At 44.6% G+C, this 14,805-nt stretch overlaps 1 protein-coding gene across 1 annotated transcript; it reads right to left on the bottom strand.

Annotated features, from left to right (window-relative positions):
* Nucleotides 1-13,045: 13,045 nt before the first annotated feature.
* Nucleotides 13,046-14,248, bottom strand: LOC134944215 (paraneoplastic antigen Ma1 homolog). Its single transcript, XM_063932797.1, has one exon. The coding sequence runs from the start codon at nt 14,246-14,248 to the stop codon at nt 13,046-13,048; it is 1,203 nt and encodes a 400-aa protein (XP_063788867.1).
* Nucleotides 14,249-14,805: the final 557 nt, after the last annotated feature.

Raw genomic sequence — 14,805 nt, 5'->3', positions numbered from 1 at the left:
CGAGTACCTGTTTCTTTTGTCTTCCAGCGTCTTCGGATGGTTTCCTCCAAACGGACCCAACAAATACGGTAAGTATAATACTTCAAACACTTTAATGTATTAATATCAGAACGGATGCATCAAATAATTAACCGCACATTAGTAACACACACTAAGTTATACTAGCACTAGCACTTTATCCCACCTTTACAAATGTCTTGTATGCAATATACAAAAAGTTCCTCTAAAAAGGGGCCCCTTAGTGCCAGAGTGACCCGGGTACTCTCAATGTACTATACAATATATATTAGTGCACTTTTCAGAACCCATGCATATGCAAAGTTACTTTAGTTTTGTAGTAATTATACTTCCTCTCAATTGAGATAGAGAGGATGACGCAAAGTTCAGTTTATCACTATGCTGAAAGAATGTTTGTTATTCACACTCCTAATATTTCTAGAGCCTTTCGGGCTGTTAGGATGGATTTGTTTCTCGTTTCCATATCAGTGTTTTAAAAGAGTGTGGTATATTAATAAGTTTGAGTCACAAATTGTTGGTGGCGCTCCTTTTAATAGCCTGAAGCTAGTTCTCGTATAGTACTTCAAGGTGGTGTCCTTATTCTCCCTGTTCTTTCAAGATTTTGATTAAACTGAAGATAATGTAAGTTTATCTCTATACTACTTTATGAGCTTTATAGTCCTTCCTTATGCTGATGTGGCTGAACCTTTGATCAATATAAGGTTCTATAGGAGTAATAGCAAAGCCTTTAACCTTTCCTTTCAATAACACTCTCCTTGCTCTATTAAAGTGCCTCCAAATACAGAGCTTTTATGTGGTTATTTATAAGTCACTGGCTCATTTGAAACTGCAACTTAGTATCTCCCTCCTATTGTAACAGTATAAAAAGTTCTGCAGGGAATTTACACTTGTGTGCCTTTTTACTTATCAGTCCGAAGTGAGCGCTATGCTTTTCTGATGCTCCCCCGACTCTCCAGCAGACAAGTTGTGGAATACCCCCCTCCTTTTTTCAGTTATCAAAGCATGTTCCTGACAGTGTGGGAGGAGGGAATAAGATGATGCGTCACTCACTGATATGCAGTTAAGAGGATCTACCGTACTTCCTACTTATCTGACAGTGTGTAACCGAGCAATTACCCGCTCTTCAGCAGCTGTCTAATTGACCTCCAGTAGAGCCTGTGTCCCTGACCGCCTCTTCCTCTGCGATACTAATGGGTGAGGGCGCCTTTCTTCAGCAGCAACCCACTACTGGCTCTTACCACACCACGGCTTCAGTGCCGTCGTCCCCAGAGTCACAGCTCTTTCTCCAGCATCACCGTCCTCAATGCCGCGGCCGCCCGTCTCCTCTCTCCTCCCAGTCACCTGCACCGCTCGCTCCTTCTCTCCGGCAGCACTGGCGCTGTGTAGTACTGATTCTGACAGCTCCGTTCTGAGCGCTGCCGTCTCTCCCTTGTCAGCGCTGCTATGGTGCCGTCCCCTCCTTCTCCTTGACACTGACGGGGCTGTGCGGTACTGGGCATCGGCTCTTACTGCTCCGTCCTCGGCATCATTCCTCCTCCATCGTCACTCCTTCCTCTCGCCGGCACCAACGTCTCCAACGTTCCCCTCACCCGCCGCCTGCGGGTCCTCTTATCTCTTCTCCTCCTGCGGCTCGTGAAAAAACCTCTCTCTCGCTCTCGCTCACCAGTTCACCTTGCCCGGCGCGTGGTTCCCTTCTCTCCGCCGGGGTTCCAGAAACTTCTCCAGCCCTCCAACATTATTTATTAAAATTATCATCACTTTTCTACTAATTAATAACAGTGAATAACAATACTGCCATATACACTTATTTATATACATTTTATATTATGCATATACTGTATACTAACAACAATTGGACTGGGTTACACTCTCCCCCTGGTGATCAGGGCAAATTCATTTGAACTTGATCAGCATGAATAAACATAACTGCTTTCTGACGTGTCGTTGACCATTGGGTAATAACTATCAAAATAGGGCCAGGTAAGTATAGGATTGGGGTGTATGGTCCTGAGGACCGTTTGTGGTGATCATAAGTGAGTATTAAAGGGGGTTGTCTCTGTCTCTGACGTCTACTCATAGGTTCGCTTTCCGTATGTTCTTCACTATAGGAGGGATAAGTATCTAAACCCCCTTGTAAACTATTGCTTTCATTACCCGAAATACTATTATCCACGTCAAAAGCATAGGTAACTCCTTGGTCGAACTCTGACTGAACTTCCGAAGGCCCAGGTTTCTCTCCAGCATCCATTACTCCATTAACTTTTTTAAGTTCTGTATCTTGATCGATATAGTAATATCCCCAACTTCTTCCATCCTCCGTATCTTGGTCGTCTTCCATGTCTCCATTTTGTACTAATTGTTTATTCATACTATCAGCTGTCTCTTTCCCAGCTAACTTGATTTCCTTTCCCACTGGATTTTGACCTTCTAAACGCACTTCTCTTCCTATAGAGAGTAGATTCTATCTATGATGCGTCAGAACAGCACCCGTTCCATTTTCTAATTGTATCCTATACACAGGTAAATTTTCAAATTTTTCAATCACTACATATGGTTCCTCTCTCCAACGAGTAGCAATTTTGAATTTCTTTGATGTTCCCAATCGCTTCAACAGCACTCTATCTCCAGGGGATAGCACTTGATCGCGAACTTTCCGATCATAGTAAACTTTGTTCTTTACTCCTGACCGCTTGGCAACTTGTTCAGCTAGGATGTAAGCTTCATCTAATTCCTTCCTCAATCTTTCTACATCTCCTATATATTTGCCTAAGTCTGTGACTCTGTGCCCGTAACGCTGGGCGGAGTCACAGGCACAGATCTGGCCAGGAACAGTCCCCTCCCCATCTCCGCCCAGTCCCCTCCCCATCTCCGCCCAGTCCTCTGTCTCCCTTCTCCCCGTACACTCTCTCTGGTGACACCGCAGCCGCTGACTGTGAGCGGAACTCACACTACCCGCCTCACAGACTAGCGGCTGCTGCAGAGTCCAGGGGGACATGCTGACCACTGGCAGCTGCTCTCGCTCCCTCTCCCACCCGCGGCATCCACCCATCACTTACCCGCGGTCGCGGGTGAAAAGGGGCGTGGCTTTGCGGAAGGGGGCGTGGCTTCACGCCCCGACCCCGTTTTCGGCACAACTCGCCCCCCCTCCCACCCGCGGCAACCACCCGCATCTGCCCCCCACCCGCGGCATCCACCCGTCACTTACCCGCGGTCGCGGGTGAAAAGGGGGCGTGGCTTCGCGGAGGGGGCGTGGCTTTGCGTCCCGACCCCCGTTTTCGGCACAACTCGCCCCCCCTCCCACCCGCGGCAACCACCCGCATCTGCCCCCCACCTGCGGCATCCACCCGTCACTTACCCGCGGTCGCGGGTGAAAAGGGGGCGTGGCTTCACGGAAGGTGGCGTGGCCTCGCGTCCCGACCCCCGTTTTCGGCACATTGTGGGTCGGGGCATACGGCTTTCACCCGGACACTGCTGAATCTGCAGTGCTGGCTTCTGCACTGTGACAGGAGCCGGCACTTTGGTGTCACCCCTCAGAGGGTATCACCCGGGTGCGGCCCGCACCCCCCGCACCCACGTTGTGGCGCCACTGCTCCCGCCCCCACCCATAGCACAAACACCCGCCGCATCCACCCGCGGCACTCCCGTCCCCTCCCCCACCCAGAGCACAAACACCCGCGCCACCCACCCGCGGAACTCCCGCCCCCTCCCCCACCCGTAGCACCAACACCCGCACCACCCGTGGCACTCTGCCCCCTCCCCCACCCACAGCACCAACACCCGCTGGCCCCCCCTGCGGGAATCCCAAGGCATCCCCCACATCCGCTCCCACCCGCGGCACTCACGCCCCCACCCGTAGCTCCAACACCTGCAGCACCCCCCGCCCCTCCCCCACCCGCTGCAACCCTGCCCCTCCCCCATACCCACCTCTCCGCATGGATAGGAACCTCACTGAACCCACCCCCTTTCCAAACCCCCCAAACTTTTGTGAGTATAGTTGCTACCAATGGACATTGGATTAATTAGAAACACTAATACTGTGGCCATTATGTGTATAAGCAACACTGCTACCTGTGCCCATTGTGTATAAGTGGCGCTGCTACCTGTGCACACTGTGTGTATAAGCGGCTCTGCTACCTGTGGGCACTGTGTGTATAAGCGGCTTTGCTACCTGTGGGTATTGTGTGTATACGCCGCTCTGCTACCTGTGGGTATTGTGTGTACACGTGGCTCTGCTACCTGTGCCCATTGTGTGTATAAGCACCTTTGCTACCTGTGGGCACTGTGTATAAGCGCCTCTGCTACCTGGGGGTATTGTGTGTATAAGCGGCTCAGCTAGCTGTGGGCACTGTGTGTATAAGCGTCTCTGCCCCCTGTGGGTATTGTGTGTATAAGCGGTTCTGCTACCTGTGGGTAATGTGTGTACATGTGGCTCTGCTACCTGTGCCCATTGTGTGTATAAGCCCCTCTGCTACCTGTGGGCGCTGTGTGTATAAGCGCCTCTGCCCCTGTGGGTATTGTGTGTATAAGCGGTTCTGCTACCTGTGGGTAATGTGTGTATAAGTGGCTCTGCTACCTGTGGGTATTGTGTGTATAAGCGGTTCTGCTACCTGTGGGTATTGTGTGTATAAGCGGCTCTGCTACCTGTGGGCATTGTGTGTGTATAAGCGGCTCTGCTACCTGTGGCCACTGTGTGTATAAGCGCCTCTGCTATCTGTGGGTATTGGGTGTACAAGCGGCTCTGCTACCTGTGGCCATTGTGTGTATAAGCGGCTCTGCTACCTGTGGGTTATTGTGTGTATAAGCGCCTCTGCTACCTGTGGCCGCTGTGTGTATAAGCCCCTTTGCTACCTGTGGGCACTGTGTGTATAAGCGCCTCTGCCCCCTGTGGGTATTGTGTGTATAAGCGCCTCTGCTACCTGTGGGCACTGTGTGTATAAGCGCCTCTGCCCCCTGTGGGTATTGTGTGTATAAGCGGTTCTGCTACCTGTGGGTATTGTGTGTATAAGCGGTTCTGCTACCTGTGGGTATTGTGTGTATAAGCGGCTCTGCTATCTGTGGGCACTGTGTGTATGAGCGCCTCTGCCCCCTGTGGGTAATGTGTGTATAAGCGGTTCTGCTACCTGTGGGTATTGTGTGTATAAGCGGCTCTGCTATCTGTGGGCACTGTGTGTATAAGCGCCTCTGCCCCCTGTGGGTATTGTGTGTATAAGCGGCTCTGCTACCTGTGGCCACTGTGTGTATAAGCGGCTCTGCTACCTGTGGCCATTGTGTGTATAAGCGGTTCTGCTACCTGTGGGTATTGAGTGTATAAGCGGCTCTGCTACCTGTGGCCATTGTGTGTATAAGCGGCTCTGCTACCTGTGGCCACAGCACCTTCGTATCTTATCTACAGTGCATTGCTGTTACTCATCTGATACTTCATAATGCAGACACTAGCAATATATACTACACTCTACACTATGTTATTCATTGTGCCCTGCGGCCACTCTGCACGCCCTCACAAAGGCCTACGCCCCCTTGACAATCGCACGCCCTCTCCCCTTACAATATTTACCCACTGCCATAAAAAAAAAACAGGTAATACTCCATATAATAACAATTATAGCACAGCTGAAGCCCGTGCAGGGGATAATGGATCGTAGCCCCTTGCAATGGTATTTTCTGTCTAACACCTTCCCTCTCTTTATCCTCTCCCTACCACCCTGCCTCTCCCTATCCTTTACCGATCGCACAGCGTTTCTGTACATTCCCTTTCTCTCCCCCTACGCCTCTCTATCTTATCTCAACCGGAATCCATTTCTATATGCCCTCTATACTGCCCTGCGTTTCTGATTCTGTTATCTACCGCCCTGCGTATGTTCAAAGGCGTGCAGAGGTTAACGGGGCGTAGCCCCTAACGACGGTGTGAAGAGCGCCCGTAGGGCGCGATGAATCACCTAGTATTTTATATGTGATCTGAAAGGACATCCATCAGATGAGGTTCCCATACATACGTCAATAGGGAGTTTAGCCTCTCTCCCAAACATCAGATAGTAAGGTGAAAATCCCGTTGATTCGTTACGGGTACAATTGTATGCATGTACCAGACGAATTATGTGCTTCTTCCAATGCTGTTTGCTCAATGGATTCAGGGTCCCCAACATGTCCAACAAAGTCCGGTTGAACCTTTCAGGCTGTGGATCACCCTGCGGGTGATAGGGAGTAGTCCTGGATTTAGCAATCCCACAACTTCGACATAATTCTTTTATCAATCGACTTTCAAAGTCTCTCCCTTGATTGGTATGTAACCTGTTTGGTAAACCGTAGTGGATGAAAAATTTATCCCACAGGGTGTCTGCTATAGTAGATGATTTCTGGTTTGGGGTAACATACGCTTGGGCGTATCTCGTAAAGTGGTCAGTTACTATCAGTATGTTACATTTTCTCCCCGGCTCTACTTCTAGCGTGAGGTAATCCATACAAAATAGATCCATGGGTCCACTGCTTTTAAATGTCATTAAAGAGGCTGTTCTGGCAGGTAATGTCTTCCGTACAACACAATTCCCACATGTTTGGCAATATTTTCGTATCTCTTTCCTCATATTGGGTCAATAAAATCTATCAACTATTAGATTCAGGGTTTTCTCAAACCCCAAGTGGCCATGTTCGTCATGCAGAGCGTGCAGTACTGAAGAGCGGTACTTCCTTGGTAACACTAGTTGGTATCGTAGTTGTCCAGTTCCTTGCTTTATACAGCGATACAAGACTCCTTTCTTGAAAATCAAATTCCTCTCTTGCCTTCTGAATAAAGCAACTTCTTCCCTCAATTCAGACGTGATGGCTTGATCCACATTCTCCTGTACCACATATTTTATCCCTGGGTCATGTCGTTGCTCTTGCCATAGTTGGCTCCGTTTCACTTTAGGAAGGCCTTCTAATTCCACATGGCTAATCCAACAATAGGACAAAGGTAATGCCGTAGGTGTCATCCCTAATGGTCCAACCTGTTTGCTCCCAGTAATAACATCCACAAATATATTGTGACATATACTCTTGACTTCTCCCGCCGGTACTTCAATCCATGTATCTTCATCATCGCTTTCGTCAGTTTGTTGCTGGCTGGGGATCCTGGAGAGTGAGTCTGCGTCTACATTATTGACGCCAGGTCTATATTTTAATGAGAAATTATACAAGGCAAGAGCAGCTAACCAGCGGTGACCAGTTGCATCTAATTTGGCCGTTGTTTGAACATACGTCAATGGATTGTTATCCGTATGGACTTCGAAAGTCGTCCCATACAGGTAGTCGTGAAACTTATCAACTACACTCCATTTCAGTGCGAGAAATTCCAATTTATGAACTGGATATCATCTTTCGCTACTACTGAGCCCTCGACTGATAAAAGATACTGGCTTCAATTCTTTTTGATGCATTTGGTACAAAACTCCTCCCAGCCCATCTAGTGAGGCATCAATATGCAGAACGTAAGGTAGCTCAGGGTTGATATAAGCTAAAACAGGAGCAGTAGTCAGTTTCTGTTTTAATGCCATAAAGGCGGTCTCACACTCAGGTGTCCATCGCTCTCCAAAGGGTTCATTAAGTTTATATCTTGGTACCCCCTGCATTTCCGGCTTCTGTCCTATATTCCTCTTCCTATTAGAGGGTGGATATCCTTTCGTAAGATCCGTTAAAGGCTTGGCAATATTAGAATAACTTGGGACAAATCGGCAGTAGTACCCGCAAAATCCCAGGAAAGATCTCAGATCCTTAAGTTTAACTGGACGGGGCCAATTCTTGACAGCTTCCACTTTATCGGGATCGGTAGCCACCCCCTCCCTACTAACTATATGACCAAGGTATTTCACCGTGGACTGACATAGATTACATATTTCCAGAGATAATTTTAGTCCTGCTTCCATCAGCCTCTCCAGGACCTTTAGAAGTCGGTTATTATGCTCTTGTAACGTGGCTCCAAAAACAATAATATCATCTAGATATACGATGACCTCACGGTAATTCATGTCCCCCACCGTTTTTTCCATTGCTCTCTGGAAAGTAGCGGGGGCTCCTTTTACTCCTTGTGGCATTTGCATGAATTCAAAAAATCCAAGAGGGCTTATAAACGCGTTTTTTTCCTGATCTTCTGGTCTCATAGGTATTTGATAAAATCCGCTTCTTAGGTCCAATACTGAGAACCATGAGCTCCCTTGCAAACAATCAAGCGCCTCATCCACTTTCGGTACTGTGTACTGATCTGATACAGTTCTCAGATTTAACATCCGATAGTCTACACACATTCTTATATTTCCATTTTTCTTTCGAGCAATCACTATGGGGGAGGCAAAGAAAAGGAAAATACAACTCTGCGCTGGACAACAAAAGGCAGCAAACACAATACCTGCTGGTGTTATCAAACCAGAGAAACAAGTATACAGTATAAAATGGTGGTATCGGATTGCGCCAATCTTTGACGGTAAATGGAGATATATGTCGTCAACTTCTTACTAAGACTGGTTCATCTATCTTCACCAGTGTGTGGGCTCATCAAAGAAGAATGTTCATATGAAAGAGAAACAAAAAGGAAGTCCCAATGTGTAGTAAAGTCTTGATAATAAAAGTCAAAGGGTCAAGGAAATAATACGAGAGATCTTCAAATCCTCCACATATATAGTGATGGAAAGGTGTAATGGGATCACCCAATCTGTGTAGGAGTCAAAGAAGGTGATGCTCACTTCAAACCTTACTTTCAAAAAGTCTGGTCCATGCATATAAAGGTATCTTTGCCGGGGTCCTGGGAAAGCGTCTTCTAAAAACAATCTTATGCAGGCACCCTCCACAGGATACATATACAGGTGGAGACAAAAAGAGTATTCCTATGTGTAATACTGTATTGAATAAACTCTTAGAAAACGGGTTATAGTCGCCCTCAAAACCGTGTCGCTAAACGTTAAAGGGTCACCCACAACGTGTGTCTCAACAATACATGATGCTCACTTTCGTGCTTACACTGAAAAGCTGGATCAATACATATAAAGGTATCTTTAAATATTCTTAATCATCCGGTATAAAATCGTACATGTATGCTTACTTGAAGTCAGCGATGTCCACTCCTATCGCGGTTTCTTTTATATCTCCTTCCTCAGGTGTATAAATAAGAAATAAAGGACCGTTTAAACGTAAATAACGGACTTTATTAAATAAAAAAACGATAAAAATGTTGTATTTCACAGATACAGCCGCCTGTTAGCAGGGAAGATGTAAACAACAGCAAAATGTGGCAAATGAATAATTATATGGGCCCAAAAATTACCACTCCCACAAAAAGCCGTATCCCTCAGGTGACAGATCTGAACAACATGTGACAAACGACCACCAACGCGTTTCGACTATTGCTGTCTTCCTCAGTGTGTGCTGTCTGATCCCAGAGCAATCTATTTAAGCTCTGTTGGCTCCCGCCCCTTTTTTATAGAGATATATGGGGATTAATGGATTGTGATATTTATTAACATGGGTATTCAATGTGGACCCATTATATAGTTCATACATGTACAGGAAAAACTAAATTGACCAAGAAATACATCTTAAAATAAATAAAAGAGTCTAAGTACTCTTAAAAACAGGTAACCATAGTAACCGCTAGTAAACCAATAAATGAAGACACATATAGTTTCCGGGTTTGTAAGAGCCAATAAAAACGGGATATACTGGCCGAGGAAACAGACGATATCTCCGCCGTCCGTCCTCTCCCATCTGGAACGCACAGTGCGTTCCAAATCAAACCCGGAAGTGTCATTCGACGTCAGATCCTGTTGTTTTGAAACGCAAAATGCGTTTCACCTCGAAACCGGAAGTATGATAGTCTTCCGTATACAGTAGGTCGTGATGGATCCCAAATTCAGAGTAGATGTATTACACGAACCTGGATATCAGGAAACCACTTAGGGGGCCATAAGATATAAAACAAGAACCATGTATACTATATGATTATTGTAAACATATGGATGATATAGAGCAAAGCCTATTTATAATATATACACAATAAAATATGTTAAAACAGAGCAATAATTGAAAATGTATAAAGGAGAGAAATGTAATTATTCTTCACTATAAAAACCATTTCAATTCAAATTCTGCATTGAGACCTCCCGGCATCAGGGTTTTCATATTGTAAATAAGTTTCATTTCGGTTTGTGCCAACAAAGTATTAATATCTTTCTTCCTCCAATTCCCAAATACTTTTTTAATACCGATAACTAATGATATAGAGTCCAGAGAGCACATATGTTTCTCTTTAAAGTGGTTAGATAAATTATGTTTCTCGAATCCTTTTTTAATATTTCGAGTGTGCTCAGCCCATCTCTCTCGGAGATTAGGGGATGTTCGTCCAATGTATTGTAAGTTACAACTGCATTGTATTAAATATATGCAATTATTTGTATTGCACGTAATGAATTCCTTTATTAGATGTTTTTGCCCACTAGCTGTTGCAATGAATTCTGTTACCTTCTTTGGGGTATTTGTGTGATGTTTACACATAATGCAATCGCCGCATCTATGAAAGCCTGTCGTTTTTATCGGCCCAATTTCTTTTCCGGTAGGGCACTTTTTACCAGGCTTGATTTTAAGTTCCTGGCTTTTTTCTAGATGAATTTAGGTTTTTCCGGAATAATTTCTTTCAGGAGTGGGTCACTTTTAAGGATATGCCAATGACGTTTGATAGTCTTCTCTATTTCCCGATATTGGGTATTGTATTGGGTGATAAATGGAATTTGGATGGTATTTGTGGCAATTTTCTCCTTATATTTCAATAATGTTTTTCTCTCCATGTTCCGCACTGTACTTATGGTTTCGGTAATGATTTCTCCATCATATCCCTTAGTTTCAAATCTTGTCTTCATAGCTGAAGCCTGTTCATCATATACTTCGATATTGGAACAGTTTCTTCTAATCCTTTGTAGTTGACTTTTCGGAATTCCTTTCAGCCATGTAGGGTGATGGTTACTCTTTCTCGGTATGTAAGAGTTATTGTCGGTAGGTTTAATATAATTCTTTGTTTCTATTCGATTATTTTCTATATATATATACTTAAATCGAGAAAATGTACTTCTTTAGTACTAATCTCAAAAGTGAGTTGTATATTATAAGAATTGTTATTCAATATATCACAAAAGATTTTCAGAACTCTTTCCTCCCCCTGCCAAATGAAAAAAATATCATCTATGTAACGCCTCCATATCCTGATGTTTTCAATATAGATATTATTTTTCCAAATGCATTGGTCCTCCCAAGTATATAGTTTTTTTATTTAATAAAGTCCGTTTTTTACGTTTAAACGGTCCTTTATTTCTTATTTATACACCTGAGGAAGGAGATATAAAAGAAACCGCGATAGGAGTGGACATCGCTGACTTCAAGTAAGCATACATGTACGATTTTATACCGGATGATTAAGAATATTTAAAGATACCTTTATATGTATTGATCCAGCTTTTCAGTGTAAGCACGAAAGTGAGCATCATGTATTGTTGAGACACACGTTGTGGGTGACCCTTTAACGTTTAGCGACACGGTTTTGAGGGCGACTATAACCCGTTTTCTAAGAGTTTATTCAATACAGTATTACACATTGGAATACTCTTTTTGTCTCCACCTGTATATGTATCCTGTGGAGGGTGCCTGCATAAGATTGTTTTTAGAAGACGCTTTCCCAGGACCCCGGCAAAGATACCTTTATATGCATGGACCAGACTTTTTGAAAGTAAGGTTTGAAGTGAGCATCACCTTCTTTGACTCCTACACAGATTGGGTGATCCCATTACACCTTTCCATCACTATATATGTGGAGGATTTGAAGATCTCTCGTATTATTTCCTTGACCCTTTGACTTTTATTATCAAGACTTTACTACACATTGGGACTTCCTTTTTGTTTCTCTTTCATATGAACATTCTTCTTTGATGAGCCCACACACTGGTGAAGATAGATGAACCAGTCTTAGTAAGAAGTTGACGACATATATCTCCATTTACAGTCAAAGATTGGCGCAATCCGATACCACCATTTTACACTGTATACTATGGGGGAGGCATAAGGACTTCTAGATTCTATAATCACTTGGTTTTCTAGCAGACCCTTAAGGTGTTGCCTCACATCTTCGAAGTCAGCTGGAGCAATTCTTCGAGATCGCTCGTGGAAAGGTGTCTCATCCGTCAATCTGATGCTGTGTTCCACTCCCTTTGCCTTTCCAAGGTCCCATTCTCCACTGGAGAAAGCCTGGCCTCTGGATTCCAGCTCCATAATTAATATAGACTTCTCCCCCTGGGTGATATCACTCCCTTGAAAACATGAATCGAATTTGCTCAACAATCCAACTGAACTCCCTTTTGTCTCTTCAGATGATACACAATAAATCACAGCCGAATGCTCATCTTCCTCCTTGTGCCATTCCGTAAGGATGCGATAAATCCTGGTGTTGGTCCCAATTATCACAGGGGGTTCATCTCTTCCGGGAATCTCAGGGCACACCAAAGCAAGGAGAGGCACTTGTAACCCTGTTCCATCATGGGCATATTTATTAACCTCAAGGGTAACCTGTACATACCCCAAGTATGGGTATTTCTCCACACTTAAGCCCCATATTACCAGACCACTCAACAGTTGAATGGGTACATTAGGGATGTTATCATCGTACCAATTTTTGAATATAATGGAGACTTGAGAACCGCTGTCTACTAAAATTTTGCAGCGACACCCATTTATGGTTGCCATTAATAATGAAGCAGGTCCAACCAATCCTTCAGGTAACCTCCCACTCCACCAGGAATTCCCCATGGCACAATTACTGACTTCTAGGGGGCCTGTGCGGGGTCCACAGACCGCCCCCGACCGTTTCCCGGCTCTGACTCTCTGTCTTGACTCTCATTCGAGATTCTAGAATTACTCCAGTTCATACTTCTTGTTGCGTTACATTCAAAGGCCCTGTGTCCGGTTCTTCCACATCTAAAACATCCTCGTCCATTGTTACTATTCCCTCGACCTAGACCCCTCACTAGATTATTATCACTAGAAGACCTTTGTGGAGAAACCGTGGCGCTAGCGTTTTGCGTTGCAATAAACTGTTCAATTTTTTTTTCTGTTCGTCCATCATCTTTAGTATCTTATCTACAAAGGTATTACTTTCGGCCACCGGCAGAACCACCTTAACTTTTTTCACAACCTTCTCCCTCATATCTATCAACACTTCTTCCTGTTTTATCTCTTTCAGTAATTCATTAAAGGTGGGAGAGGGTTCTCTAACCCCCGAACATCTCAATTTCTGGGCAACCGGATCCATAGTGGAAGCACCCCGCAGTAGTTGTTTCATCCTGCTTTTGTCAACATCCTCCTTATCTATACCTCCTTTATCTACTATCTTATATAATAGTTTGTCCAATCTGATTAAAAATGCGCTCAACTTCTCCCCTGATTCCTGAAATGTATGATGTAGTCTGGAAGTGAGATCTCCTACATCTTCGAGCGTCCTGTACGCATAGTCCAATGATTCAAAGTAGGTTTCCAAGGTGGCATTAGGATTGCTACGCCTAGCGGCTTGTATGATCCCCATAGCGGGTCCTCTCAGGCTTTCCACTACCCGTTGTATTTTAATGCGATCCGGGCACTGCCACTCTTCCGTTTGTTGCACCGCAGCTTCCTTCCAAGCCTCATACGTTTCTTCCCCCACTGGTACGGGGGCAATTCCAGAAAATATCTGCAACCGTCGATAACTTCCTTCGTAATGCCACCTCTCCAATTGGGTTACTACTCTATCCATGACAGCTTCAAACCGGTTATTGTCACTCGCATTGGCAGTACTATTATGAGCATCTCCTCCTTCACCACTCTCTTCACCTCTATTAGGGTTGCTCGGTAGAGAGACCGATATGGGTGCACTAGTAGCTTCCTTATCCTGTGTGTTAGGCCACATAATGCTCCACCTCCTTCCAGTCTCTTCACTAGCTACTACTACTGAGGGTATCACTTCTGCGTCCAACTCTCTGACTGTCTCTATTAACAAAGCCGCTATTCTTCCCAACCCTCCAATCCACTTGTCAACAATTTTGGGTCTAAATACTCCATACAACTTTGTTAATCTCTCTATGATTTCTTCATCAGAAAATTCCGTAAAATTTCCTCCTATACCTAAACACTTCTTGGGATCTTTCCCTTTCCTACAACACCAATCACTTATATCTTCCTCTGTGAATCTCTCCATTGCTATTTCCCGAGTAGTGAGACCTTAGATCTCAGTAGTGCCTCCAGTTGTAGCCCTCCCTTCAACACTAAATTGGGGTCGACCACCGATAGTGCCAAGGGATGATCACTCAACAGCCGTGCCTCCACTCAAGCTACTTGTAAGTTAGATAGTATGTATATTGTAAGGCTTGCTTGAGTAAGCCCTACTCTACTTAAACCTAATATATTGTTGGTGGTGTCTCTTTCAGGGTAATATGAAATATACAAATATATGTAGTTGAGTACCTGTTTCTTCTGTCTTCCAGCGTCTTCGGATGGTTTCCTCCAAACGGACCCAACAAATACGGTAAGTATAATACTTCAAACACTTTAATGTATTAATATCAGAACGGATGCATCAAATAATTAACCGCACATTAGCAACACACACTAAGTTATACTAGCACTAGCACTTTATCCCACCTTTACAAATGACTTGCATGCAATATACAAAAAGTTCCTCTAAAAAGGGGCACCTTAGTGCCAGAGTGACCTGGGTACTCTCAATGTACTATACAATATATATTAGTGCACTTT

The sequence above is a fragment of the Pseudophryne corroboree genome, chromosome 7 (assembly GCF_028390025.1).
Source record: "Pseudophryne corroboree isolate aPseCor3 chromosome 7, aPseCor3.hap2, whole genome shotgun sequence".
NCBI lineage: Eukaryota > Metazoa > Chordata > Amphibia > Anura > Myobatrachidae > Pseudophryne > Pseudophryne corroboree.
This window is presented reverse-complemented; position numbering and strand designations above follow the sequence as displayed.